We start from the raw sequence: 25129 nt of genomic DNA, 5'->3' as shown, positions 1-25129 counted from the left end.
TAGACGACTGCCTCACCGCGGCGCCTCATCTGCGCGTGAAGGGCGGCGAGTGGACGCTCGCGCTGCCGGAATTTTCGCGGCGGCGCGCGGCGGATGCCAAGGCTCTCGTGGAGATATCCAGAGGCTTCGACGGCGGCTTTCTCACGTTCGTCCTGCCGCTGATCCTCGACGGCGTCTTCAACAAGCTCGCACCGTGGCTTTTCATGCCGAACACGATCCAGATGATGCAGCGGCCGGACTGGAGTTTCTCCAGGGTCGCTTACAGGAAGCGTCGGGACCGAGCGGTGCAGGCGCGTTTTAATTTCTGTTGCATCTTGACCCGCCGCCCGGTTTCAACATTTGATCGCGCGGGTCCCTTTCAACTGACCGATGAACGTTTGTACTGTATTGAATCACCCGCAGTGCGGGATCCTCGCGTTCGCGGCGGCGTGGGCGGCGTTCGCGCTCGCGAAGGCGGTGATTCGGTTCATGTTTCCGCTCGTGGCGCGGTTGGCGACGGGCGGCGCGTGACGCGAGACGACGACGCGCGGTAGCTCTATTTATCATAAGAGGTTGAGGGAGTCGTCCGTTAAAAATTAGACTATTCGTCCGAGTCGTTCACCGGTGCCGTTGACCGGTAAACCGGTGCCGCCAACGGGATCCCTCATCCCGTCAGCCATTGCCTATCCGAATCCGTCAGCCTATCCGAGCACGTTTCGCGGCCCGCGGGGCGGGAGGGAGGCATACCCGCACTCGCGCGAGCATGTTCGCCGTGACCACCTCCGTCGCCGCGCCGGTGCGTCCTCCGCGCGATCGTCGTCCCTTCGCGTCGCGCGCTCGCGCGAACCCGCGACCGCGCGTCGTCGCCGCCGCCGCCGACGCGCCGCGGCCGTCTCCGCGCGCGCGCGATCTTATTTTCATAATCGAATCCGCCGAGAGATCGGTCGGCGGCGATCGCTCGCTCACCGCCCCGTCCCCCGCCTTTTCCCTTTGCCCCCCCCCCCCCCTCAGGCCAAGGCGCTGACGCGCGCGTCGTCGCGCCACACCTCCCGCGCCGCGCGTCTCACCGCGCGCGCGGCGGGCGGCGACAAGAAGGACGGCGCGGACGGCGCGGACGTCTACATCGGCAAAGGCCGCTGGGTGAAGGACGACCCGAAGAAGTACGCCGGTCGCGACGACTGGTTCACCGGCGGATGGCCCGGCGGCGAGGTCGGTTTGAAAGAATCGTTCATCCAAGAGCCGATCGAGGTCGACTCCGGGCCGACCTCGAATTGGGCGAAGCTCCCGGAGGAGTTCGACGGCGAAGACACGGTGTACGTCGGCAAAGGGAAGTACCTCAAGGCTGACGCCAAGGCGTTCGCGGGGAGGGATAACCTCGTCACGGGCGGTTGGGCCGGCGGCGAAGTCGGCCTGAAGCTCGACAAGGCGAGGAAGCTGAAGGCGGGCGATTACGTCGCGATCAAAGGGAGCGGCGGGAACTTTTTTCAGCGGCTGTTCAGCGCGGACGACACGCGGAAGACGGGGACCGTGAAGAAGGTGGACATCAAGGCGAGCGGGAAGGTCACCGTGTCCGTCGCGGTGTTGCCGTTCGACAACGTCGAGGAGTTCTCGGACGACCAGCTCGAGATCATCGACTGAGCGGTGCGAAATTGAAATGACCGACCGACTGAAGCGCGGCGCGGCGACGCGCTCTTCGTGGTCGATCGAACGAAGGAAGCGCGACACAGGACGCGACGCGGCGACGGCGGCGACAAAGGGGGGCGCGATGGAATTGTTTTAATACGGCGGGCGGCGAGAATACCGTAGACGCCCGCCGCGGACTCGGAGACGAGCGAGAAGACGTTACTTATTACGCTGTAATTATCATATCTCGAGTCGCGTCGTCGCGCGGTACCGCGCGTCACTACGTCGCGCGGGCGGTGGTTTCGATTCGTGCGGTATCATCGTATTGTTACAACAGCAGCGTTTCCCTCGTGTCGTTCGGTCGTCGTCATCCTTCGGTCGTCGTCTGAACAGTTACAGTTCGTCCCCCCCCCCCCCGTCCTCCTCGATCGATCACATCGCGCGATCGGTCGGTCGTCTCGTCGATCAAACGACCCCGAGATGTTTCATCCGCGCGATGAAGTTCACCGCGCTCCCGAACGCGCTCAGCAACTTCACGATCTGCACCCGCGACTTCCCGTGCCGCACCTCGCGCCCCGCCCAGATTCTCACCTCGGTGGACGCCATCATCAGCGCGAGCTCCGTCGCGCTGTTCGACCGCGCGAGCCGCCCTAACCCTCTCGTCGCGGCCCTCCCAACGTGCCCCGCGACCGTTCCCGGTTTGTTCTGCGACATGAACAGGTTGATGAGCGACTGGAACCACACGCGCGAGTACGCGTTCAGGCGGTCTCTCGCCTTGAACGAGAACCACAGCTTCGCTCGCGATCGCAGCGGACGCTTCGGGAGGCGATACTTGGCGTGACACACGCGGCAGTTCTCCTCTCTGTTGCCCTTCGTGCGCATCGCGATCTTCTGCCACTGACGCAGGCAGTGCACGTGGACGAACTCCTGCGAACGCGGCGAGGTTGAGGTGAATGAAGGTCAGAGAGAGGAAGAGAGAAGACGTCAAGTTTTTTTCAACGGGACGCGCCCGAACAGTGTGAAGATTTTTCTTCCGCCGCGGAGAAAGCCGAAAAGGGGGGTTCCCCTCGGGGCGAGATCCGCGCGGACGTGGCGCGGGCGCGCGCGCGCGCACCTGCGAGCCGACGCACGAGCACGGCGAGATGAGCTCCCCGCGCTCCGGCCCGCTGAAACAGAACCGGCAGACGTTCTCCTCGTCGCAAAACTTACACGCGGTCTCCTCGGACTCTTTCGCGTCCTCCTCGCTCTCATCCTCCGCGAAGCATCGCAACGACCCGGAGCTGCACGAGCGACACGGACGAAGCGCGCCGGGCGTCTCCGCGGTCGTCGCCTCCTCCTCCTCCTCCTCGAGGTCGTAGCAGTCGTTGCTGTGCTTCGCGTGCCGTCGCAGCTTCACGAGGCAGACGCCGGTCGCGAAGAACGCCACGCCGAGCATCGCGCGGGAGTCGCGGAGGGTCGGAGTTTTTCTTCGTCCGCCTCCCGAAGAAGGCGCGAAGGCGCTTTTTTCGCGCGGGCGCGCGATCCGGGATGGGCGCGTGCGACGACGCGCGCGCGATCGAACGACCTCGGCGAGACGCGCGTTCGGTCCAGACGCGCGCGGACGAGAGCGCGAGCGCGAGCGCGGGCGAGACGCGGCGCCGGACGGCCGCGCGCGCGAGAGGGATTGACGGTCGCGCGTGAGTCCGACGGCGACCCTTCGCGCGGAAACAACGCTGAGGTGGCACTCGAGAGACCCACAAAAACCTCATTCGAAAATCATTCGTACGCGCGCGCGATCTCTTCTAGGCCCTATGCGTTTCTAGTATGATGATACTGTACTGTACGACACGACGTCGTACTACTCCGACGCGGCCGTGCGTTTTCGTCGTTCGCGTTTCGATTTATTCTCGCGCGCGTCCTGTCTGTCACGAAGCGTTCCTCCCCCTCGTCCCCCGCCGCCTCCCGCACGCCCACCCGCGCGCCCACCCCGCGCCGACGTCTACGTCTCTCTCCTCGTGACGCGCGTCGTACCACCGCTCCGCGCTCGCGCGCCACACGTCGCGCTCGCGCGTTAGCGCCGCGACGCGCGCGGCGAGCTCGGCGACGGCGGCGTCGCGGCGCGCCTTCGCCGCCGCCGCGCATTTCGCCGCCGCGCCTGCGGGCGAGGGGAGACGCGCGTCAGGTGCGTCGACGGACGTGTGATTGGTGGTGGAAAACGTGCGCGCGCGCGAAAGAAAAGAACGCCTTGAGAGACGACGCGACGGACGGACGCCCGCCGCGTCGCGAATGATCGGTCGAGTCCGCTCTCTTCTACCTACCCGCGCACTCGTCCAGACGCCGCGTCGACGTCCGCGCGACGGACTCGAGGACGCGCATCTCGCGCTCTTCGCGCTGGCAGAGCGAGATCGTCAGCGGCGGGAGCGACGGGCAGGACGCGCGGTCGTTCGCGGCGACGTCGCCGAAGAGCGCTCTGAGGGTCGAGGGAGGGTCCGCGCGAAGCGACGAACGTCGGGGATGAGTCGCGAGGCGTCGGTTGAAGTCGTGAGGCGTCGAGGCGCGTCGGGATCGAAACCGCGGCGTGGGCGGGGAGTGACGACCACCGGGAGAGAAGAAACTCACTCCTCAAGGAATGAGGTTCACAACGCGAACGCGGTCGTATGGGGACCAGTGTGACGTGGAACGCGCCTGAGCGACGGGGATCGGGAGGACGCGGGAACCGCGTTCGTCGACGCCGCGAAGACGCCGAGGAGGACGCCGAGGAGGACGCCGACGAGGACGAGCGCCGCGGAGGGCGGGATGTTCTGGGGACGGAGGAGGTTGGAAACGCTTCGTCGTCGTGCGTTTTCGTCCTCGCGCGCCGGCCGCGCCGCGTCGTCGTCGCCGTCGTCGTCGTCGTCGTCGCCGTCGTCGTCGTCGTCGTCTTTCTCCTTCCCCTCTTCCGCCTTCTCTCCGCGCACCCCTCCGCGCGCGAGCCGCCGCGCGCGCGAGAGCAGCGCCGTCGTCTCGTCGTCCCACGCCTCGCGCTCGCGGAACCCGCCGGTCATCGCCTCCTCGCACAGCGCCATCCACGCGCGCGCGCCGGCGTCGTCGTCGAAGGCTGCGTCAGCGGCGTTCGCCGCTCGGGACGCGGGAGAGGCGCGCTCGGGACGATCGATCGATCGATCGGGGACGCGCGCGTCGTCCGCGCTCTCGCGGTCGTCCGTCGACGCCCCGTCATCGTCGTCGCCGCTGAGATCGAACGGGCCGGAGACCCAGTCGTCCGCGCTCTCGCGGCTGCTCGCGAGCGCCGACTCGGGCGGCATCGCCGCGGCGCGCGGAGCAGATCTGGCGGCCGTTTCGAAGAATCGTCGGTCGGTCGGTTCAGCAGCTGAGATCCGCCGCGGTCGCGGTCGCTCGGTCCCGCGTCATCGCTTCCGCCGCGACCTCCCCGTCGCCGTCGCAGACCCGACGGCGCGCGCCTCGCGGACGACCGATGCCCGTCCTCGCGCGCGCGACGACGCCGCGCGTCGCGGCGACGACGCGGACGCGGTCGATCGAACCCGACGCGATCATCGCGTCCACGTCGTCGCCCTCCTCCTCCATCGCATCGCGTCGCGTCGCCGCGACCGCGGTCGCGTCGTCCATCCCCGCCGCCGCGCTCCTCCTCCGCGCCTCCGCCGCGCGCGCGGCCGACGACGCCGCGGTCGGGATCGCGGTCTGGCGCCCACCGGACGGATCCAACCCGCTGGAAGGTCTCCTCGGCGGGGAGTCACCGATCCCGTTCGTCGACGGGTCGCTGACGGGGTACTGGTTCGTGGACGTGTTCGCGTACATGAACCTCGCGCTGGTCACCGGGCTCTTGCTCGTGCCGTCGTCCCCGGGGGGCGGGAAGGGCGGAGAAGAAGAAGAAGACGGAGGAGGAGGTGGAGGAGGAGGAGGAGGTGGGGACGGGAGCGATGAGGGGGGAGGAGCTTCGAGGTAGACTCTGAGTTTGGAGCATCGATCGTTCTGCGTGCGCGTCCCGTCGTGTTCATCGCGCCGCTAGACTACGCGTACGCTCGCGCGTCCTAGTCACGACGCGTGCTTGATCCCGCCCATGAACGCGTCCGCGCTCGGCGCCTCGCCGTTGAACGCGGCGCCGCTGAAGTCGAACCCGGGGTTCTCCTCCTGGAACCGTTCTTTCAGGGCCGTTCCATACGAGCGAACGTCGGGGTGGAGTTCAAAGGCGTCAGGTGGAGTTGAAAGGCGTCGAGGTGTGTCGGGATTGAAACCAGCGAGGTGTGGGCGCAGAGATGCGCCGGGAAAAGTCCTTAAGGAACGGCGTTCACCACGCCGACGGGGTCGTATGGGGACCAGTGTAACTAGAACGCGCCTTTCATCAGCCTCTCCCGCTCCTCTCTCTCCGCGAACGCGTCGAGCCCACCCTCGTGCCCCTTAAACAGCGCGTCCCACGGCTTCCCGCGCTTCATCTTCTGCAGCGTGACGTGCAGCTCGCCGTCCTCGAGCGTCCAGAAGCAATCGCTCGTCTTCACGGAGTGCGAGAGGTCGTGCGCGAGGTAGGGCGGGTTGCCTCTGATGCCAAACTTCAACGCGTCCGCGCCGACGTCGACGTCTAACATCTTCGCGCCGATCCCCTTCGGGACGGGGACGTAGAGGTTCAGCTCGTCCAGGGTTTGGTCCCACTCGTACACGACGCGGCCCTGGGGTGGTGGGTCGCGGGTGGGGACGAGCGGGGATTTGGTAGGGGGGCGGGGATGAGATCGGCGGGGATGAGATCGGAAGGCGCGAGCGAGCGAGAGACGGCACCATTGACGGGGCGAGGTCGCCGGCGCCGGCGCGCGCCGGGAGCGGAGGCGCACCTCGTGCTCGTGCGCGTGCCGCTTCGACGGCGCGAGCTGATCCGCCATGAGCGGCGGGTGGCTTCCCCGTCGCGTCGCGGCCGGGCGCGCGGGGGAAGTGGCGCGCGGCCGCGCGCGCGCGTCCGGGGCGTCCTTTGCGAGATTTGATTTTTTCGCTTTTCCTTCCGTCAGATCGGGACGCGCGACGGACGGACGGACGCACGACGCACGACGCGACATGACCTACCGCGTCTCGCACGCGGAGCAGCAGGCCGCGCTGACGAACAAATCCTCGCACGCGAACATCAGCCGCCACTCCTCGCTCGTCTACCAAGGCCGGCCGGTGTCCAACGATCGATCCGCACCAGCGTGGGTCGACAAGGACAAGCGCATCGCGTCGAGGCTCAAGACCGACCCCGCGCTCGCGGTCAAGATCGACATGCGCAGGGTGAACGTCGACGTCATGAAGCCGTGGATCGCGCGACGCGTCACGGAGCTCCTCGGGATCGAGGACGACGTCGTCGTCCTGTACGTGTTCACGTTCCTAGAGGACGCCGCGAAGGGCGGAGGAGCGATCGACCCGAGAGCGATGCAGGTGCACTTGACCGGGTTCCTGGAACACAACGCCGCGGTCTTCATGAAAGAGCTATGGACGTTGCTCGCGGACGCGCAGGCGTCCGCGAACGGCGTCCCGAGCGCGTTCGTCGAGGAGAAGCGGAGGGAGCTCGAGGCCAAGGCGGCGGCGGCGGCGGCGAGAGAGGCGCGACGCCGCGAGGCTGAGGTGCGTCCCTGCTCGCACTGGTTCCCATACGACCCCGTTGGCGTGGTGAACGCCGATCCTTAAGGACTTTTCCCGGCGCATCTCTCCGCCCATCTCTCGCGTTCAAACCCCGCCATCGACGCCTTTGAACTCCACCTGACGCCTTTCAACTCCACCCCGACATCGCTTCGTATGGAACGACCCGGAGGCGCAAGAGAAGGCGTACGCCAAACGCGCGGCGGAGGTCAACGAGCTGAGAGCGCGGGAGCGGGAAGAGAGAGAAGCGGGAAGAAGGCGGGAAGACGGCGGCGGTCGCGGGGATGGGGACCGGGACCGGAACCGGGACCGGGACCGGGAGCGGGACCGGGAGCGAGGGCGGAGGGACCGCGAGCGAGACGACGACCGACGGCGGCGGCGGGCGCGGTCGCGGTCGCGGTCGAGGTCGCGGTCGCGGTCGCGGTCACGCGACCGACGCGAGAAGCGCCGGCGGCGTCGCAGCAGGAGCCGGAGTCGGAGCCGGAGCCGGGATAGGCGTAGATAGAACACCGCGTGGATCGACGACGACGTTCAGTCGCGAGCGAGACGCGATTCGATTCGATCGGACGACTTCCTACTTTTCCTATCATTGCTCTACTAGCTACTAGAGGCGGGGCTGCGCGTCGCGTCTCACAGCACGCTGCTGTCTGAGCTCATCACGTACCCCGCGTGCGCGAGCGCGGCGAGTATCCCCGCGCCGTACGCCTTGTTCCGCGCGCTCGCGGGGTGGTTCCGGAGCGCGATTCGGACTGCGCGGCGGAGAAGGGAGGACGGCGAGGACGTCGTCAGAAACGCGCGAGGTCGGCGGGCGCTCGAGCGAGCGGGCGACGGACGCGGCGCGCGCGACGGCGCCGGGGCGAGGGCCACTCACGCAGCGGCAGCGCCGGCGCGTACATCAGCGGGATCACGAAGAGACCGAACATCCGCGACTTTCGCCGGGCGTTCATCTCCGCGATGACGCGAGCGCGCGCGTCCTCCTCCTCCCCCATCGCGGCTCGCGGAGTGCGCGAGGGATCGGTCGGTTCGACGACTGTTGTTAAAAAAACCAGACTCTCACCACAGTGCACTGCGCTCGATCATTCTTTCACACCTTCCTTCAACGAACTCGAGTTCGTTGAAGCAGTCAGTAGATATTACACACTCCCTCACCTCCCTAGTACGTACCCTCCCTGTCTTATTATCACAACTTCCCGTTCCCCGCGCCGCTCTGGTTCAGCGCCGCGAGCACCGCCTCCGGGTCCGGCCCCGGAGGCTTCGGCGGCGTCTGCTTCAGCACGACGACGCCGAGCTTCGGGATCGCGAGCTTCAGCTCCTTCCCGTCTTGCTCGATGAACCCGCGCTCTTTGTTCCCCGAGTTTGGCCACCCGCCGAAGGCTTCGTCCTGGCTGTTGAAAATCTCCACGAACCCGCCGAATCCGTCCCACGGGTCCCCGACGTTGATCCCGTAAAGGCTCTCCGCGTCCCACTGCCCGTCGCCGGCGTTGACGATCACGACGCACCGCTCGTTGGTCTCCTCGTGATGCCGCTCCACGGCGACGACGCCGTTCTCCGCGTCCTGGTGAATGACCTTCCCGCCGCCGGAGGTCAGCGAGGGGTGCGTCGCGCGCATCTTGTTCGCGGCGGCGACGCACGCGACGCCCTCGTGCCCGTGGCAATCCGGGTCTTTGATCGCGTCCGGGTGGAGAAGGCCCCAGTCGAAACTCGTGTCGAGATCGACGTGCCAGTGCCCGCCCTGATGGATCTCCGTGCCCATGAACATGAGCGGGAGGCCCTGCCCGGCGCACATGGCGCCCCACCACATGCGCGCGGTCGCGCGCGCGCGCCAGTCGCCGTGTCCGCCGAACCGCCCGGCCCAGTGCCCCAAGTCGTGCGTGTGCCCCGGGCGCTTCCCGCACTGGTCGTGCGACCCCATGAAGTACTTTACGCACTGCGAGTTCACGCCGTAGCCGTCTCGTAGCACGATGAGAGACGCGAGCTTCCCGGCGTCGCCCTTCCAGCTGTTGCTCATGCTCGCGGCGTCGTCGCACATCGTGAGCATCCAGTTCGCGTCGAACCCCATCCGATGCAGCGCGTCCGGCGACTCCGGCATGTGCTCGCCGACGATGAACCGGTCGGGGAAAGACCCGCGAATCGTGTCGGTGATCCGCCGCGCCATCTCCGCCGGCATCGAGTGCGCGGAGTCCACGCGCACGCCGTCGACGTTGTAGTCCGCGAGCCACGTGATCGCGGCGGACGCGAGGTAGTGCTGGACCTCTTCCTTCCAGAACGAGAAGCCGGTGCCCCAGCCGGTGTCGCCGGTGCCCTCGAAGTAGATTCCGCCGTTGTTGTCTACGCTCCAACCGTCGTACTCCCAGAGCGAGTTGCCGTTCGCGGCGCCGTGATGCAGCGCGAGGTCGACGAAGACGGCGATGCCTCGCTGGTGCGCGGCGTCCACGAGGTTGGCGAAGTCTCGCGGGGTGCCGTACGGGCCGTGCACGGAGTGCATCAAGCGCGGGTTGTATCCCCACGCGCCGCCAAATTCCGTCGTCGGGAGGAGCTGAATCGCGGTGAATCCCATGCCGGCGATGTGATCCAGTTTGTTACGCATCGCGTTAAACGTTCCCCCGGGAGCCGTTTCGCTGACGTCCGGGTCGTTGCGACCGGTGAACGTGCCCACGTGCGCCTGGTAAAAGACGAGCTTGTCCGGTTCGACGCGCGCGAACGGCGTCCACGAAAATTCCGCGGGGTCGACGACGGTGCAGATGTCGCTGTCGAAATCCGTCTGCCGCGCCCACGGATCCCGACGCATCACCTCGCCTTCGCCGCCGGGCAGAGTCACCTCGAACGAGTACCGCCGCCCCGGGACGATGTCCGGGATCTCGCACCTGAAGTACGGCGACTCCGGCGACTCGCGCGTCATCGCGTGCCGGATCGGGCCGCGCGGGTCGTAGATGACCACCTTCGTCTGCTCCGCGTGGGGCGCCCACACGCCGAAGGCGCATCCGACCGAGGTGACGTTGGCGCCGAGCCGCGTCCGCGCGTCCACGTCGCGCTGCGCCGCGTTCGGTCCCGTCGCCGAGGCCCCCAACCGCGCGTTGCGCTCCGCGCTCGTCTCCGCGGCGACGATCGGCGTGACCCACGACGGCGCCGTCTGCGGCAGCGCGGAGACGGACTCGAGCTCGCGTTCGACCGCGTCCGGATCGCTCCGCGGCTCTCGTTGTATGTTTTTCGCCGCGTTCGGGTCTTCGTTCACGACGCGGTTCGGGTCCGCCTTGCCCGAGCCCGCGGCGGGGAGGTCCACCTTGCCGACTTTCCGCAACGAGTCGTTGTTCGCGGGGCCGGCGGCGTTGACGCGGCCGCCTTCGCCCGGGTTTTGGTGGCCGGCGTGATCCGGCGCGCCGCCCGGGAATCCCGGACGATTCTTCACCCAGTTCGGCGACTCCCCGAATTGCTGCGTCGGCGGCGACTGCGGAGGCAGCGGCGCGGAGCCCAACGCGCCCGGCGGCGGCGGCGCTTTCATCGGCGCGGGCGAGCCCGTCGCTCCGTGCGTCGCCCGCGGCGGCGTGAACTGCGACGTCGCCGGCGGTTTCATCGCCGTCGGCGCCGTCGGCGCGGGCGGCGGCGGCGGCGGCGGCGCCTCGGGCGGCGGCAGCTGCACCTCCCCCGCGGCGGCTCGAGACGCGAGGTTCGCGAAATCCGCGAGGTCGTCGTCGAAGGACGTGTCCGCGCTCATCGCGGTGAGCGCGGCGGCGGCGGCCTCGACTTTCGCGGCGGCCGCGGCGTACGCCTCCGCGGCGAGGCGTTCGCGCTCGTCCATCGCCGCGCGTTCCTCCTCGGTGAGCTCCGCGGCGTTCGCCGTCGCCGCGGGCGCTTCGGCGTGGACTGAGGGTTCGGGTTCGAGTTCGAGTTCGAGTTCGGGTTCCGGCGCTGCTGGCGCGCTCTCGAGCGCGCCGACCGCGGCTTCCGCCTCCGCGCTCGCGGCGGCCAGGTCCTCCAGCTGGCTTTCTTTCTGCGCGAGAATCGCGGCGGCGGCGGCGGCGCGCTGTTCCGCCACCGCCTTTCTCTGCAGCCGCGCGGCTTCCTCCGCGGCGGCGGCGTCGACATCCGCCTCCGCGGCGCTCTGTTCGGCCGCCTGGGCCTGAGCGGCGGCGGCGGCGAGCTTGGCCTCCGCATCCGCGGCGGCGGCGGCGGCTTCCGCGTCGTCGTCGGCGGCTTTCTCCTGAGCCTCCCTTTCCTCCGCCTTGGCCTTCACGGCGGCTTCCAGCTCCTTGCGCTCTTTCTCCAAGCGGAAGAGCGCCTCCTCCGCTTCTCTCGCGAGCTTCTTCTTCTCCGCGAGCGCGGGGTCTTCCGTCGCGACGTCCGCGGCGGCGGCGGCGGCGGCGGCGGCGGCTACCTTTTCGAAATCTTTGAGGTTTAGGTCAGTCGCCTCGGTCGTCGCCTCGTCGGTCGCCTCGGTCGCCTCTCCTCCCGCGTTCACGACCGGCCGCTTCCCCGTCACGGGCACGTTCAGCGGCGTCGCGCAGTCCTCCTCCTCGCAGAACGCGTCCACGACGCCCTCGCCGAGCTCCGCGCGCACGAGCCGGTCCACGAGCTCGGTCTTGCTTCCGCCGACCGGGAGCCCGCATTCTTTCGCCGCCGCGCGGAGCTGATTCTTGGTGGCCGTGAAGAGCTCCGCGCGTCTCGACGCGACGGGGGAGGACGACGCGTCCGGGGAGGAGGACGCGCCGGTCGCGACGGCGACGACGACGTCGACGCGGCGCCGAGAGGAGACGAGCGGAGACGTCGAAGAAGGCGTTCTCGCGATGGGCGCCGATCTGAGAGGGCCGCGCGAGAGCGGGGCCCTGGCGGGGCGAGATTTGCCATCCCTCGCGGCGCTCGCGCCCGACGCGCTCGCGCGCGCGGGTTTCCGAAGCGCGGACGCCAGCGGCGCCGGGAACGACGCCAAGTGCGACGCCATGACGCGGTTGACCGCGTTCGACTTGACGGGTGTGACCGCGACGGACGTGCGCGACGCGGATTGTGCCGCGCGCGCGTGCGGGGATTCCTGCATTCGAAAAAAAAGCGATAAAGCGCCGCACTCGCGGAGATCCGCCAGGTCAGACGCGGTCGGAAATCGTTTTGAGGCGGTTTGCTCGGCACCCGGTTTCGACTTTGACGCCGTGCCCGGTTTCGAACCGTCGTCGCCGAACCGTCGGAATTTTTATTCATCGCTGCAGCGCGTCGACCCGTCGGTCAAGCGGGTTCAACCCATCGCGACTTACTTTCGCGAATTGACGCGTGTGATGACGCAACGATGACGGTGAGGTTGCGAAACTCGGTTCTGACCGTCCTCCGCGCGTCACTCCCGCGCGCGCGCCGCCGCCGCATGCACCTCGCGCTCGCTCGAATCGCCTCGCGTCAACTCCACGCGCCTCTTCACGCCCGCGCCGCCGTCGCGCGGCATCGCGCGTCGCATCGCGGAAGCGTCGTCGCGCCCATGAGCGCGAAGGTGCGCGACCGACGCGACGCGGCGTTCGAGACTTTGGATCTCGCGCCGGCGCCCACCGCGCCGCGCCGCCGCTCCGTCGTCGCCGTCTCTCCCTCCTCCCCTCGCCGCCGCTGATTCCGCCGCTGATTCCGTCGCCTCTCTCCTACTCCGCTCAGGCTCAGGTCGTCGAGAAGGACGCCACCCCGGGCGCGACCGCGGTCGCGGACGTCAGCGCGGACGGCGCGTTCGTGCGCAAAGACGCCGTCTTCCGCGATCGCGTCGCGCCGGACTCCGCGCGCCCGCCCGAGGCGGGTCGATACCACCTCTACGTCTCCTACGCGTGCCCGTGGGCGTCGCGGTGCCTGAGCGTCCTCGGGCTGAAAGGCATCGGGAGGGACGTGGTGAGCGTCTCGAGCGTGCATCCGACGTGGGCGAAGACGAGACCGGACGACGTCGACGACGCGCACTGCGGCTGGCGGTTTTGGCGAGAGGACGACGACGACGACGCGACGGTGTCCAACCCCGCGGGCGTCGGCGCGTTCCCCGGGGGCGCGAAGTATAACTGCACCGCGGACGATCTGCACGGCGTGACGTACGTCAGGGACTTGTACGACATGGTGAACGCGCCGAAAGGGACGCGGTTCACGGTGCCGATTCTGTGGGATAAAAAGACGAACTCGATCGTCAGCAACGAGAGCGCGGATATCATTCGCGACCTGTACACGCAGTTCGACGCGTTCGCGAAGAACCCGGACCTGGACCTGTACCCGGAGGCGCTGCGCGACGAGATCGACGCCGTCAACGAGTGGGTTTACCACGGGATTAACAACGGCGTGTACAAGTCCGGGTTCGCGACGTCTCAGGCGCGTTCAATGAAGAAAACGTTTTTCACCCACCCCTCGGTTTCAACAATGAAATTCATCGCGCCCGCTTTCAACTGACGACCGATGAATGAACTTTTTTCGCTCATGGAACGCACCTCATCAGGGCGCGTACGAAGAGGCTGTGAACGAGCTCTTTCGGTGCCTGGACAGAGCCGAGGAGATTCTGTCGAAGCGACGATACATCGCCGGCGACGTCCTCACGGAAGCGGACGTCCGCTTGTTCCCCACGCTCGTGCGGTTCGACGAGGTGTACGTCGTCTATTTCAAGTGCAACCGGAAGTTCATTCACCAGTACCCGAACCTGCACAACTACGTTCTGGACGTGTACCAGACCCCGGGGATGAGAGAGAGCGTGGACATGTGGCACATAAAGACGCACTACTTCACGTCGCACCCGGGGTTGAACCAGCACGCGGTCGTGCCGGTCGGGCCGGGGGTGGACCTTGACGCGCCGCACGACCGCGCTCGGTTCGAGAAGAAGGCGTGAGCGACAACGCGCGTCGTCGTTTTTTTACGCCTCGCCTCGACGCCGCGGTAGTAACATAACATAACGTCTTCGTCACGTGCGTTTTATTATTCATTTCATGCGCGCGTCGACGTCATCGTTCACGCACACCTCACAAGCTCGTGTACGCGCGGACGCTCTCGCGCGTCTTGTTCAGCCGACCGACGCCCGCGCGCGCCACCACGTTCGCGCGAGCCGCGCGCACCCGCCGCCACCTCAACACCGGCTCGAGCGCCCTCCGACTCACGCGCACGCACTGCTCCAGAAGCGCGCCGCCGTACATCTCGTTCCCGTGCGTGAGCTCGAGCAAACCCAACGCCTGGAGCACCTTACCCATCGCCTCCGGGTCCGCGTCGTCGCAATCGCTCTGGCGCCGCCGAAGCTCGAGAAGCGCGCGGTGTAAGACGCGCCGCGCGCGGTTGACGGATTCGCGGCTGCACGCGACGTCGTCGTCCACCGAGCTCGGGACGACGCGCTCGTCGCCGCGCGGGCGCTTGAGCATCTGCGCGTAGGATATCCACGCGCTGACGTCTCGCGGGTCGAGCGCGAGGTGGTTCTCTGACGCGACGCGGACGACGGAGGGGGGAAGGGAGAGAGGGGAGGGGTCGGCGATGGCGTCGGCGAACGGTTGTTATCACGAGTATTCGCGGCACACGCCACTCGACCGATCGGATCGACGACGCGCGCGCGGCGGGCGGAGCGGGGAGCGAGGAGGCGCGCACCGAACGCGACCGCGGCGTCGTCCACGTACCCCGCGCGCCAGCACTCCAGCGCGAGCGCGTACCCGGGCGCGAGCGGCCGTCGCCGCGTCGGCGCGCGTTCGAGCGGAGACGAGGGCCCCGCGGGCCCGCCCGCGTCGTCGTTATTCGAAACGCTCGTCGTCGTCGTCGCGATCGCGCGTCGCGGCGACGACGACGACGCGCGCGCGACCGCCCTCGCGCCGCGCGCGGACGTCGACGCGACCGCGTCGCGGCGGTCGCGAAGACCGCCGCGGGGGAAGCAGACCGCGCGCGCCATCCGCGTCGCGGTGTGGGAAGCGCGGGAGGCGCGCGCGCGCGTTATGCGAAGTGGCACACGCCATCAGGACTGCCAGCTGTCACGATCGCGCGCGCCATGTCGATTTTATTCTGAGCAGAAGCAGGGAGTTTGACGATGCAGGTGCGTTCGGTCGCCTGAAACTACTACATGCACAACCAACGCGGCTACGCGCTCGCCCATCGCCCATCGCCCATCGCGTCGCGTCGCGTCACAGGTTTATACCCATCTTGTCCATCTCCCGCGACCACCGCGTCGGCATCAGCTCCCCGATCTTCCCGAACGCGCCGCCGAGGCTCCGCCCGCTCTCGGCGACGAAATCCGTGAACCCGCCGACGACGCCGCCGCCTCCGCCGCCCTCCCCGCCGTCTCCTCCGACGTCGTTCATCGCGCGCGGCTCCGGGTTTCGAACGCACGCGTGCGCGACGCACGTAAACACGCCGCCGGTCCACGTCTGAGGGTAATTGTCCATACGAGCGAACGTCGGGGCGGAGTCGTGAGGCGTCAGGGGTGGAGTCGAAAGGCGTCGCGGCGCGTCGGGATCGAAAGCGTGGGGTGGTGGGCGGAGAGACGCGACGGGAGAGAAAGTTCAAGTTCTTCTTAAGGAAACGGCGTTCACAACGCGGACGCGATCGTACGGGGACCAGTGTGAGGAGGGAGGGAGGACGCGCCTGAATGAGCGTGCTCGACACGTCGGTGAAGACGACGAGGACGAGGAACGACGCGAGGAACGTCAGGACGCCTTGCGCGCGGAGGTTGAACACGTACCCGTTGAAGTGGAAGTCCGACGCGCGGACGTACCTGGTCAGGGTTCGGGGGAGGGGTTTTTAGGGTTTTGGGTAGGGATTCGGGGTGGGGGTGCGGGGAGGAGGCGGCGGGGTGGCGCGGGGCGAGGAGATCGAATCCCGGTCCGAAAAGAAAAGAAAGACGAACGACGCCACCGCGACGACGACGATTTGAAGAACGAACGAACGCTCGACGTGCGAACGAACGAGGAGGAGGGAAGACCGAGCGCGCACATGACGTAACCCCACGCCATCGTCAGCGCGGCGATGATGAACACCGAGAACGGCGACGTGATCACGCACAGGATGCTCGCGACCACGCATAAGAACGCGTAGTTGTACCCGAAGTCGTTCGCGTTTCGTCGGAATCGATTCAGCGCGTCGCCGAGCCCCTCCGGGCACGAAAACTTCCGCGGGTCGATCAGGAGCCTCCACGGCGACGAGCGATCGTACAGCGCCTTGACCGCGCCGAGGATCTTGAAGAAGATGACCTGCGCGAGCGCGAGGAAGCCCAGCGCGCGCGCCTTGCCGGTGGGGGTGTCGAGGTCAGCCATCGTGGCGGGCGCGCGCGCCAATTTGTGACGAGCGGTTCTGTTCGGCCGCGCGTCAACGGAAAACTCCCGCCAGGAAATAAACTTCGCGCTCCTCCTTCTCCTCGATGACGCGTGACGCGCGACGGTCCGTCCGTCCCTCCCGCCAGCGCGCCACTCGCACGCCGCGCATCGGGATGGCGAACAAGAACAAGAAGCGCGAGACGCAAAACGACGCGGACGCGCTCGGGATGAGCTCCACGGTGCGCGTCGCGTCGACCGCGGGCCCCGCGTCCGTTCGTTCGTTCGTTCCTGTCGTCTCGCGCGAGATCTCGATCGGCACGCGGCGCGTCGCGATGTCATCATCAGATCTCATCCTTCTCGCGTCGCGTCCCTCGCTGACGCCGCCCCCGTCCCCCTCCCCCGCGCCCTCCCCCGCGTCGTTCGTCGCCGCGCGCAACGCATCGCAGGAGAAGATCCTCCGGCGCATCCACGAGCTGTACGAGAAGGGCTTGTGCGCGGACGACGCCGAGGGTGGCACCATCGGCCTCCTCGAGATCGCGCACGATCCGCTGTTGAACGTCCAGGGCGTGTGGAAGCCGCGCAAGAAGGTCAACGTCATGATCGTGGGGAACCACTCCGCGGGGAAGAGCTCGTTCATCAACTGGTACGTCGGCGAGTCCGTGCAGACGACGGGCGTGGCCATCGAGACGCGAGGCTTCACCTACGTCACCAGCGGCAGGAAGGCGCGTTCTCCTTCTCACACTGGTCCCCATACGACCCCGTTCGCGTGGTGAACGCCAATCCTTATGGACTTTGCCCGGCGCATCTCTCCGCCCACCCCTCGCGTTCAATCCCGACACACCGCGACGCCTTTCAACTCCAACTGACGCCTTTGAACTCCACCCCGACGTTCGCTCGTATGGACATCGCGCTCATCAGCGAGAGACTCTCAAGGGCGACGCCACGTTCGCGTTCTACGACCACATCGGCGGCCTGCGCGAGTTCAAGGGCGTGGAGGAGAACGTCTTCACGGAGATATCCACGTCCAAGGACCGGAACTTCGCGTGCGTGGATTTCGTGGACACCCCCGGGCTGGTGGACGGCGAGATGGAATACCCGGTGCGTCCTAGTCCTCACACTGGTCTCCATACGACCGCGTTCGCGTTGTGAACGCCGTTCCTTAAGGACTTTCTCTCCCGGTGCCATCTCTCCGCCCATTCCACGGTTTCAATCGTCACCCTCGACGCCTTTCAACTCCACCCCTGACGCGCCTTTCAACTCACCACCCACCCCGACATTCGTCGCTTCATCGCAGTTTGACGTCGTCGAGAGCATCGCGTGGCTCGCGGATCACGTCGACCTCATCCTGTGCTTCTTCGACCCGATCGGGCAGGCGCTGTGCAAGCGAACGATGACCGCGGTGGAGCGTTTAAACGAGAAGCACGCGGAGAAGCTCGCGTATTACATGTCCAAGGCGGACCAGGTGGAGAAGGAGCACGATCGTCAACGCGTCCTCATTCAAATCACGCAAAACCTCGCCGGCCGGATCAAGAACAGCCACGCGTTTAAACTCCCGACCATCTACCTCCCGAGGGACGACCTCGCGGTGCCGATACCGAACGCGATCGAGGAGGTGTGCGAGGACGTGGACAAGGCGATTCGTCTCACGGTGCAGAAGAACTTGACGACGATGAAGGACGACTGCGCGAAGATCGTCAAGGCGATCGACGCGCGCGGCGAGGAGGACGCGCGGCGGAAAAAAGACAACGCGGCGCGGACCATCAAAGGCTGGGCGTTCATGTTCGCAGGCTGGCTCGTCCTCTCTCTCTTGGCGTACGTCGCGACGCTCGAGACGTTCGCGCTGCGACCCGTCGCGGTTGCGATGCGCGTGCACGCGTTGCCGCGACTGAGCGAGGACGAGTTCCCCGTGGCGCGAGCGGTCATGACGGGGCTCTTGCCGACGGAGGTCGCCGAGGGCGAGGTCGCGGCGAAGCGGTGGATGGGCGTCGAGAACGGCGGGCTGTACGCCATGGCGTGGCTCTCCGTCGCGTACGTCACGCTGCAGGTGATGAAGCGGAAGGCGTGGAGAGGCCGCGAGGCGAGGTTGACGAAGAGGGAGTGGAAGAAGCTCGAGGGGTACCGAGCGTACGCGATCGAAGTCAGCGCGGTCAGGGAGGAGCTGTACAAGGAGTACTTCAAGCAGCTCCACGAGGGGGACGGGTACTGATGCGACGCGAGAGAGAGAGAGAGAGAGAGAGAGAGAGAGAGAACGGACGCGGCGCGAGGACGACGCCGTGGTCGCCTCGGGAGCTCTGGCTGTTTGCGTTAGTATTAATTTTTTCATTTATTTCCCGCAAGACTATTCTACGACTAGACTACGTCCCTCTTCCGTACCTACGCTACGCTCTGATCCACACGTGGACCATTCCGCCGTCGTGTTTCACCATCGTCCCGCCGTCGTACTCGTGCTCCTCCAGATCCGGCGCGCGCTCGACGACCGCGCGCAGCCCCGACTCGACGCACTCGTCGCGGAGCCGCTCGATCGTCGTCATCCCATTCTCCCCCGGCCAGTCGCGCACCGGAAGCACCAACCACGCGAGCCCGCCTGGCGCGAGCCGCGCCTTGGGGTAATTGTCCATACGAAGCGGCGAATGTCGGGGTGGAGTTGAAAGGCGTCAGAAGCGGAGTTGAAAGGCGTCGAGGTGTGTCGGGATTGAAAGCGTGGGGCGGGCGGAGAGATGCGCCGGGAGAGAAACTCCTGAAGGATCGGCGTTCACCGCGCCGACGCGGTCGTACGGGGACCACTGTAAGGAGAACGCGCCTTGAGCGTCCTCGCGAGCGCGAGCGGCAGCGGGTCCTCGTAGCACACGTCGCTGCCCAAGATGAGCTTAAACGTCGCGCGCGGATCGAGCGCGTCCGCGGCGGCGGCGGCGGCGGCGGCGGCGGCGTCGGCGAACGCGCACGCGCTGCCGTCGCCGCCGCCGACGCGTTTCGTCTTCTCAACGAGACCGGGCACCGCGCTCAGCCACTCGAGGTGCCGCACGCTGAACGCGCACGGCGACGATCGATCGGGGTCGTTCATCGGGGCGTTCGCCTCGTTGATCGCGACGGACGCGCGGAGGTTCGCGAGGACGCCGGGGAGGTAATCCGTGAACGTCACTGCGGAGGGCGACGCCGTGCGTAAAAAAACATTCGTTCATCGGTCAGTTGAAAGGGGACGCGATCAAATACTGAACCTACGGGATGGGTGAAAAACAAACGTGTACTGTAGTTGGAACACGAACGCACCCGACTTGGCGCCGAGACGCGCGGCGAGGAAGCCCGCGACGCCGCACCCCGCGCCCACCTCCAGGACGTCCGCGCCTCGTATCTTCAACTCCTCCGCGCGCTCGAGCATGTCGCGACACATCACGACCGCGGACGCCCAGACGCGCCACCCGAGCCCGCCCTCCACGTAGTCGCACTCGCGGACGACGATCTCGTGCTTATTGCCGAAGCGAAACGCGCGCGCGCCGGGCGGCCTCGCGGTGGAGCCCGAGCACGCGGCGATGACGGACGCGGCGAGGTCGACCGCGTCCGGGTCGTCCCACGCGAGCGCCTTGCGGAGGCGGTCGACGCCGCCGAGGCGTCGGATCTCCTCGACGCACGCTGTGATGAGGCGGGGGAGGGGGCGGGCGCGGGTTAACAACTGCGTGGCGACGATGACGATGACGACGAGTCGGCCGCGGGCGAGATTCCGTTCCGCGCACCTTCGCACGCGACGGCTTTTTCGAGCGTCCGCAGCGCGGCGAGGCGCTTCACGGCGTCGTCGCGGTCCCAGAACAGCGCGTCCACCGCGGCGTCGACCTCGGGGAGGAGCTCCATCGCGGCGACGCGAGGACTGACGACGACGCGGCGAGGACACGTAGTCGAGTTTTCAGGGTTCAGGTTTTATTCGTCGAGAGTTAAAGCGTTACTGACGATGATGACGCGCGCGAAAGCAAGCGCGTTTCTTCTCTCTCCCCCGCCCCCTCACAGCGTGACCTCCACGCGCGACATCCGCGGGTCCGTCCGCAGCGTCACGTCGTACGGCACGCCCGCGCCGCTCGCGTCGTCGTCGTCGATCTCGACCTCGAACCGCGCGTCCCGCCCGCGCCGTCCGCGACCGCTTCGGAGGTCCTCCGCTGCGGGTCGAGGGTCCACGCGAAGCGACGTCGGGGTGGAGTTGAAAGGCGTCAGTTGAAGTTGATAGGCGTCGTTGTCGGGGATTGAAACCGTGGCGTGGGCGGAAAGAAACGCCGGGAGAGAAAGTCCTTAAGAAACGGCGTTCACCACGCGGTCGTATGGGGACCGGTGTGAGATAGAACGCGCCCGAGTCGCCCCACACCCGCCGCCGTCCCTCGACGACTCTCTTCGCGTCCCTCCCGCCGCCGCCGGTCCGCCCCAGCGCGCCGACGAAGAACGCGGCGAGGTACTCGCGCGTCAGCGCCAGCTGCGACTCGGGCGTCAACACGTCGAACCGCCCCGCCGTCGCGGCGTCGGCGCGGCCGTTTCTCGCCGCGTCGCACTGCGGAGGAGTCGGTCGTTAATCGCGCGCGCGAGGCGACGTCGGGGCGGAGTCGAAAGGCGTCAGAAGCGGAGTCGAAACGCATCGCGGTCGAGCTTTGAAACCGGGAGGTTGGCGCGCGCAGAGAGATCTCGCGCGCGCGGGCAAAGTCCTTAAGGAATGAAGTTCACAACGCGAACGCGGTCGTACGGGGACCAGTGCGAAATAGAACGCGCCTGCGACGGCGGGTACGCGTACTCCTCGAATTCGTCCAAGAAGCAGTGCGTGCCGCGGCGAATGACCGCGACCGCGCACGGCGACGCGTTCGTCATCGCGTCCACGGCCTGCGCGACCGCGCGCGGGGTCGTGTGGAAGTCGCGCTGGCCCGCGAGCTGCAGCACCGCGACGTCGCGGACGCGCGCGAACTCGGCGACGTCCACCCCAGCGGATTGAAAGAAGATGCCCAAGCCCGCGAGCGCTCTGAGGGTACGAGGGTCCATACGAAGCGATGATATCGGGGTGGAGTGCAAAGGCGTCAGAAGTGGAGTTGAAAGGCATCGATGGCGGGCGTTGAAAGCGAGGGGTGGGGGGAGAGATGCGCCGGGCAAAAGTCCTTAAGGAACGGCGTTCACCGCGCCGACGCGGTCGTACGGGGACCAGTGTGACATAGAACGCGCCTGAGGTGCGTCCCGCGCCCCCCGCCGCCGCCGCCGCCGCGCTTGACGTCCATCGTCGCGCGCGCCGCCGCGCCCGCGCCGCTGGAGTGCCCGAACAGCCCAGACCGTTCGCGATCGACGAGACCGTACAGCGGCGACGACGGACGGTCGGTCTCGCGCCGCGCCCACTCGAGGCACGCGCGGAGGTCCGACGCGAGCGAGGAGAAACTTCGAGGCGGAGTCGAAAGGCGTCGGGGTGGAGTTGAAAGGCGTCAGAAGCGTTGGAGTTGAAAGGCGTCGAGGCGCGTGCCTCGGGATTAAAACCGAGGGGTGATGGGCGGAGAGAGACGCGCGCCGGGAGAGAAAGTCCTTAAGGAACGGCGTCCACCACGCGAACGGGGTCGTACGGGGACCGGTGTGAATGCGAACGCGCCTTCCCGGACGCACGTCCCTGTCCGCGGTCGTCGGCGCGAGCACGACGAACCCGTGCGACGCGAGGTGCGCGAGCGTGCGCGCGTACCGCGACGCCCAGTTGTTCCACCCGATCGCGAACGCGACGACCGGGAACGGGCCGCGATGAGAGCCGGGGCGCGCGTCGATCGAGGCGACCGGTTTGAACGCCAGCGCGCGCACGCGCCGCGGCCACGCGCCGCCGCCGTCGCCGTCGTCGTAGAACGCGACGTCGTGCGAGTCGACCTCGTACGGTCCCGCCGCGCGGAAGTCCTCGCGCGGCGCGCCGGACGGTCGCGGCGGCGGCGGCGGCGGCGGCGGCGGCGACGCCCGCGACGCCGCCGCCTCTGACGACGCGAACGCGCGTATCGCGCCCGCGAGGTCGGCGTCCGCGTCCCCCCAGGTCGTCGCGAACAGCCCTTCGTCGTCGTCGTCGTTCGCGTCCATCATCCACGCCAGCTCGTCCGCGCCGAGCTCGAGCGCGGCGCCGACGGCGTCGAACGCGGCGCCGCCGAGGGCGACGGCGCCGCGCGCGAGCGCGGCGGCCGCGGCGGCTCGCTCGGCGGACGTCGGCGTCGGCGTCGGATAATACGCGGAGGCGTACGAGTACGACGCGGAGGCGAAGGGCGCGGGGTCGAGCGCGCGCGTCCGCGGCGGCGTCGCGTACGCGCGTTGGCCTCTTCGCCGCTCGCGGTCGCCGTCGCCGTCGCCGCGGTCGTCGTCCGCGGCGGCGCCGCGCGCGACGACGAGGACGCACGCGACACCGAGCAGGGCGAACGCGAGAGGAGGAGGAGGAGGACGACGACGACGCATGGTCGTCTTCCGCGTCGGGCTCGCGCTCGCCGCGCGCGCGGGTGAGCACTGCGTGCGCGCGGCGGTCGCGCCGCGGCCGCGCGCGCCGTTGCCTTTCACCGGCGACGCACGAACGTTTCGACGACGAGAGAAGGACGACGCGCGCGCGCTGCGGCGGCGGCGCCTCGAGAGGTCGAACTCCGGTTAACCTTTTCGACTTCCACATATTTTTTATTTCTACGGTCAGTATCCTACGAATCCCCCCGCCGCTCCAACCGCACCGCGACCTCCACGAACGCGCTGAACGGGAAGTGATCGAACAGCGCTAGCTCCTTCACGACGTGCGTCCGTCGCAACCCGCGCTCCTCCAAGTCGCGATGGAGCGCGTTGAAGTCGCACGCGATGTATATTATCGATCGAAACTTTCTCGCCAACGCCAACGTCTTTTCGTCCAGCCCCGCGCGCGGAGGGTCCACGAGCACGACGCCCTCGGTGTTCAACGCGCCGTTTAGCTTTTTCGCGTCTTCTCCTTCTGTTTCCGCGGCGAACGCCTCCGCGGGGAGCGCGCGCACGGTCGCGTTCGCGACGCCGTTGGCTTTAAAATTTTCCGCCGCCGCCGCGCACAGCCGCGGGTCGATCTCCACGGCGGACACCTCGTCGAAATACGGCGCGAGCGAACACGTGTGGTTCCCGTTGCCGCAGTACAGCTCCGTGAGCGACGAGAGCGTCGGGAACTCGGTAACGTCTTCGCTGAAACCGTTTTTCGTTTTCCCCGCGCCGATCCGCTCGTACGCGATCTCGGTCACGACGCTTCTGAGGGTCGAGGGTCCGCGCGAAGCGACGTCGGGGCGGAGTCGAAAGGCGTCAGTCAGTCGGAGTTGAAAGGGGGATCGAAACCGAGGGGCGGTGGGCGCGAAGAAACGCACGCGGGCGAAGTCCTCAGGGAACGGCGTTCACCGCGGCGCGGACGCGGTCGCACGGGGACCAGCGTGAGGAACACGCGCCTGAGCCACCTCGCCGTCTCCTCGGCGACGTCGCCGTTCGGGCACGAAAACGCCCCCTCCACCTGCTTGTACGTCAGCGTCGACCGCAGCCCCGGCGGTTCGAGCGGCGGCGTTTTCGCTTTCGCTTTCGCTCGACCGGCGTCGCCCCCGGCCCCGGTTTCATCAATCTCTTCGTCGGTCGCGAAGCTCGGGATCGTCATCGTCTCCCAGACGTGGTCGCGGCCGGTCGAGTTCGTCGTCGGCTTTCGCCCTCTTCGACGCGCGACGACGCCGACGACGCCGGGAACGCTCGCCATCAGCTCGTTCGCCCACGTATCCCACGTGGCACCTTTTGATTCGGCCACGTCACCATTCAGATTCCCCGCGTTCCCCGCGTACCACAGCGTCACGACGACCTCGCCGTCGCGGCTGGCGAGGAACTCCGCCGCGGCGAGCCCCCGCGTGAGCGCGGACTCGCCGTCGTCGCCGCCGTCGCCGCCGCCGCCGCGCGCGCAATTCACGGCGCGCGTAAACCCGGGCATCGTCCGCGCGATCGCGTCGGACGCCGCGGGGAACTCCCTTCGAACCCCCGCCGCGTCCTCGCATCGCAGCGCGCGGACCTCGCCCTTCTCGTAGACGGCGCATCGAAGCGGCGCGCGGCCGCGCGCGTCCGCGGCGTCGAGGTCGGCGGCGTCGGCGACAATCGCGAAGCGACATCGGCCGCGATGCCCGGCGCGCTTCGGCGACGGGATCACCTCGAGCGCGACGTCGTCCTTCACGAGCGCGTCGAAGAACTTGTCGCAGACGGCCTCGGCTTTCGCGTGCAGGAGGTCCTCGTACGACGGCATGGGCTTGGACGACGCGGAGGACGAGGCGTGGCGTCGCGCGGTCGCGCGCGGGCGAGGATCTGTCCGCGGCGAAGGCTGGCGGACGCGCGCGCGCATTCGCGCGCGCGGCGTCGTCGTCGACGACGACGACGACGCGACGCCGGCCGTCGACGACCTCATCGCGAGAGGCGGCGCGGACGTCGTGTCCGCGCGTTCTCGACGCGACGACGACGCCGGGGGGGAAGCCCGCGCGGACGGCGAGTGCCAGTCGGTCGTTGTTACCACCCTGACCATAAACTTACCGATCGTGATCTCCCTGTTCTGCCTGCTGCGTTGCGCTTTTTCCGGAATGCCTCCCGGGAAAGTATGCGACGACGTACCCGTACTCGTATGGGCAATCAGTCATGAACACGAAAAGAGGTGAAAAGGAATATTTTCATTTCGTGTCCGAACGGCGCGATCTCTAACCACTCATCACTTCTCGACGGCACGCCGCGGAACGTCACCGCCGCAC

General features: G+C 67.7%; 14 protein-coding genes across 14 annotated transcripts; 4 read left to right on the top strand and 10 right to left on the bottom strand.

Annotated features, from left to right (window-relative positions):
- Positions 1-742: 742 nt before the first annotated feature.
- MICPUCDRAFT_45626 (uncharacterized protein) lies at positions 743-1861 on the top strand (the record flags this gene model as incomplete). Its single annotated transcript, XM_003059588.1, has 2 exons — positions 743-838; positions 1072-1861. The coding sequence occupies 2 exons, from the start codon at positions 743-745 to the stop codon at positions 1615-1617; spliced, it is 642 nt and encodes a 213-aa protein (XP_003059634.1). The 3' UTR covers positions 1618-1861.
- Positions 1862-1906: 45 nt separating this feature from the next.
- Positions 1907-3037, bottom strand: MICPUCDRAFT_47611 (uncharacterized protein; the record flags this gene model as incomplete). Its single annotated transcript, XM_003059296.1, has 2 exons — positions 1907-2529; positions 2717-3037. The coding sequence occupies 2 exons, from the start codon at positions 3035-3037 to the stop codon at positions 2068-2070; spliced, it is 783 nt and encodes a 260-aa protein (XP_003059342.1). The 3' UTR covers positions 1907-2067.
- A 1180-nt stretch (positions 3038-4217) lies between these two features.
- Positions 4218-4883, bottom strand: MICPUCDRAFT_59121 (uncharacterized protein; the record flags this gene model as incomplete). The annotated part of the gene is made up of 1 exon (XM_003059295.1): positions 4218-4883. One exon carries the CDS (start codon positions 4881-4883, stop codon positions 4218-4220), a length of 666 nt encoding a protein of 221 aa, XP_003059341.1.
- A 170-nt stretch (positions 4884-5053) lies between these two features.
- On the top strand, positions 5054-5542 carry MICPUCDRAFT_59120 (uncharacterized protein; the record flags this gene model as incomplete). Its single annotated transcript, XM_003059587.1, has 1 exon — positions 5054-5542. The coding sequence occupies one exon, from the start codon at positions 5054-5056 to the stop codon at positions 5540-5542; it is 489 nt and encodes a 162-aa protein (XP_003059633.1).
- Positions 5543-5631: 89 nt separating this feature from the next.
- MICPUCDRAFT_44443 (uncharacterized protein) lies at positions 5632-6467 on the bottom strand (the record flags this gene model as incomplete). Its single annotated transcript, XM_003059294.1, has 3 exons — positions 5632-5701; positions 5929-6260; positions 6420-6467. The coding sequence occupies 3 exons, from the start codon at positions 6465-6467 to the stop codon at positions 5632-5634; spliced, it is 450 nt and encodes a 149-aa protein (XP_003059340.1).
- A 520-nt stretch (positions 6468-6987) lies between these two features.
- Positions 6988-14119, top strand: MICPUCDRAFT_45625 (uncharacterized protein; the record flags this gene model as incomplete). Its single annotated transcript, XM_003059586.1, has 3 exons — positions 6988-7029; positions 12949-13473; positions 13628-14119. The coding sequence occupies 3 exons, from the start codon at positions 6988-6990 to the stop codon at positions 14009-14011; spliced, it is 951 nt and encodes a 316-aa protein (XP_003059632.1). The 3' UTR covers positions 14012-14119.
- Positions 14120-14141: 22 nt separating this feature from the next.
- On the bottom strand, positions 14142-15046 carry MICPUCDRAFT_40383 (uncharacterized protein; the record flags this gene model as incomplete). Its single annotated transcript, XM_003059293.1, has 2 exons — positions 14142-14587; positions 14752-15046. 2 exons carry the CDS (start codon positions 15044-15046, stop codon positions 14142-14144), a joined length of 741 nt encoding a protein of 246 aa, XP_003059339.1.
- Positions 15047-15275: 229 nt separating this feature from the next.
- On the bottom strand, positions 15276-15536 carry MICPUCDRAFT_59114 (uncharacterized protein; the record flags this gene model as incomplete). The annotated part of the gene is made up of 1 exon (XM_003059292.1): positions 15276-15536. The coding sequence occupies one exon, from the start codon at positions 15534-15536 to the stop codon at positions 15276-15278; it is 261 nt and encodes an 86-aa protein (XP_003059338.1).
- A 333-nt stretch (positions 15537-15869) lies between these two features.
- Positions 15870-16403, bottom strand: MICPUCDRAFT_59113 (uncharacterized protein; the record flags this gene model as incomplete). The annotated part of the gene is made up of 1 exon (XM_003059291.1): positions 15870-16403. The coding sequence occupies one exon, from the start codon at positions 16401-16403 to the stop codon at positions 15870-15872; it is 534 nt and encodes a 177-aa protein (XP_003059337.1).
- A 171-nt stretch (positions 16404-16574) lies between these two features.
- On the top strand, positions 16575-18750 carry MICPUCDRAFT_47608 (uncharacterized protein). Its single transcript, XM_003059585.1, has 4 exons — positions 16575-16642; positions 16850-17125; positions 17322-17501; positions 17698-18750. The coding sequence occupies exons 1-4, from the start codon at positions 16577-16579 to the stop codon at positions 18607-18609; spliced, it is 1434 nt and encodes a 477-aa protein (XP_003059631.1). The 5' UTR covers positions 16575-16576; the 3' UTR covers positions 18610-18750.
- MICPUCDRAFT_69776 (uncharacterized protein) lies at positions 18711-19791 on the bottom strand (the record flags this gene model as incomplete). The annotated part of the gene is made up of 3 exons (XM_003059290.1): positions 18711-19003; positions 19204-19541; positions 19671-19791. 3 exons carry the CDS (start codon positions 19789-19791, stop codon positions 18782-18784), a joined length of 681 nt encoding a protein of 226 aa, XP_003059336.1. The 3' UTR covers positions 18711-18781.
- A 526-nt stretch (positions 19792-20317) lies between these two features.
- MICPUCDRAFT_69774 (uncharacterized protein) lies at positions 20318-21492 on the bottom strand. The gene is made up of 3 exons (XM_003059289.1): positions 21144-21492; positions 20733-20928; positions 20318-20545 (listed from the first exon to the last, which is right to left on the bottom strand). The coding sequence occupies exons 1-3, from the start codon at positions 21463-21465 to the stop codon at positions 20335-20337; spliced, it is 729 nt and encodes a 242-aa protein (XP_003059335.1). The 5' UTR covers positions 21466-21492; the 3' UTR covers positions 20318-20334.
- A 29-nt stretch (positions 21493-21521) lies between these two features.
- Positions 21522-22826, bottom strand: MICPUCDRAFT_59107 (uncharacterized protein; the record flags this gene model as incomplete). Its single annotated transcript, XM_003059288.1, has 1 exon — positions 21522-22826. One exon carries the CDS (start codon positions 22824-22826, stop codon positions 21522-21524), a length of 1305 nt encoding a protein of 434 aa, XP_003059334.1.
- Positions 22827-23004: 178 nt separating this feature from the next.
- MICPUCDRAFT_59106 (uncharacterized protein) lies at positions 23005-24636 on the bottom strand (the record flags this gene model as incomplete). The annotated part of the gene is made up of 2 exons (XM_003059287.1): positions 23005-23618; positions 23819-24636. The coding sequence occupies 2 exons, from the start codon at positions 24634-24636 to the stop codon at positions 23057-23059; spliced, it is 1380 nt and encodes a 459-aa protein (XP_003059333.1). The 3' UTR covers positions 23005-23056.
- Positions 24637-25129: the final 493 nt, after the last annotated feature.

This window comes from Micromonas pusilla (assembly GCF_000151265.4).
Source record: "Micromonas pusilla CCMP1545 genomic scaffold MICPUCscaffold_6, whole genome shotgun sequence".
NCBI lineage: Eukaryota > Viridiplantae > Chlorophyta > Mamiellophyceae > Mamiellales > Mamiellaceae > Micromonas > Micromonas pusilla.
The sequence above is the reverse complement of the archived record's forward strand: the minus strand, read 5'-3'. Positions and strand labels throughout refer to the sequence as shown.

Excerpts from the sequence above, each read along its gene's own strand:
- MICPUCDRAFT_47608 (XM_003059585.1), top strand. The coding sequence starts at position 16,577 with ATGGCGAACAAGAACAAGAAGCGCGAGACGCAAAACGACGCGGACGCG. Across the intron at positions 17,126-17,321 it reads ACGTCACCAGCGGCAGGAAG|CGAGAGACTCTCAAGGGCGA; the intron begins GCGCGTTCTCCT and ends CGCGCTCATCAG. Across the intron at positions 17,502-17,697 it reads ACGGCGAGATGGAATACCCG|TTTGACGTCGTCGAGAGCAT; the intron begins GTGCGTCCTAGT and ends GCTTCATCGCAG.
- MICPUCDRAFT_69774 (XM_003059289.1), bottom strand. The coding sequence starts at position 21,465 with ATGCCTTTCAACTCCACTTCTGACGCCTTTGCACTCCACCCCGATATC. Across the intron at positions 20,929-21,143 it reads ACGCGTACCCGCCGTCGCAG|TGCGACGCGGCGAGAAACGG; the intron begins GCGCGTTCTATT and ends ACTCCTCCGCAG. Across the intron at positions 20,546-20,732 it reads GCGGGTGTGGGGCGACTCGG|CGGAGGACCTCCGAAGCGGT; the intron begins GCGCGTTCTATC and ends CTCGACCCGCAG.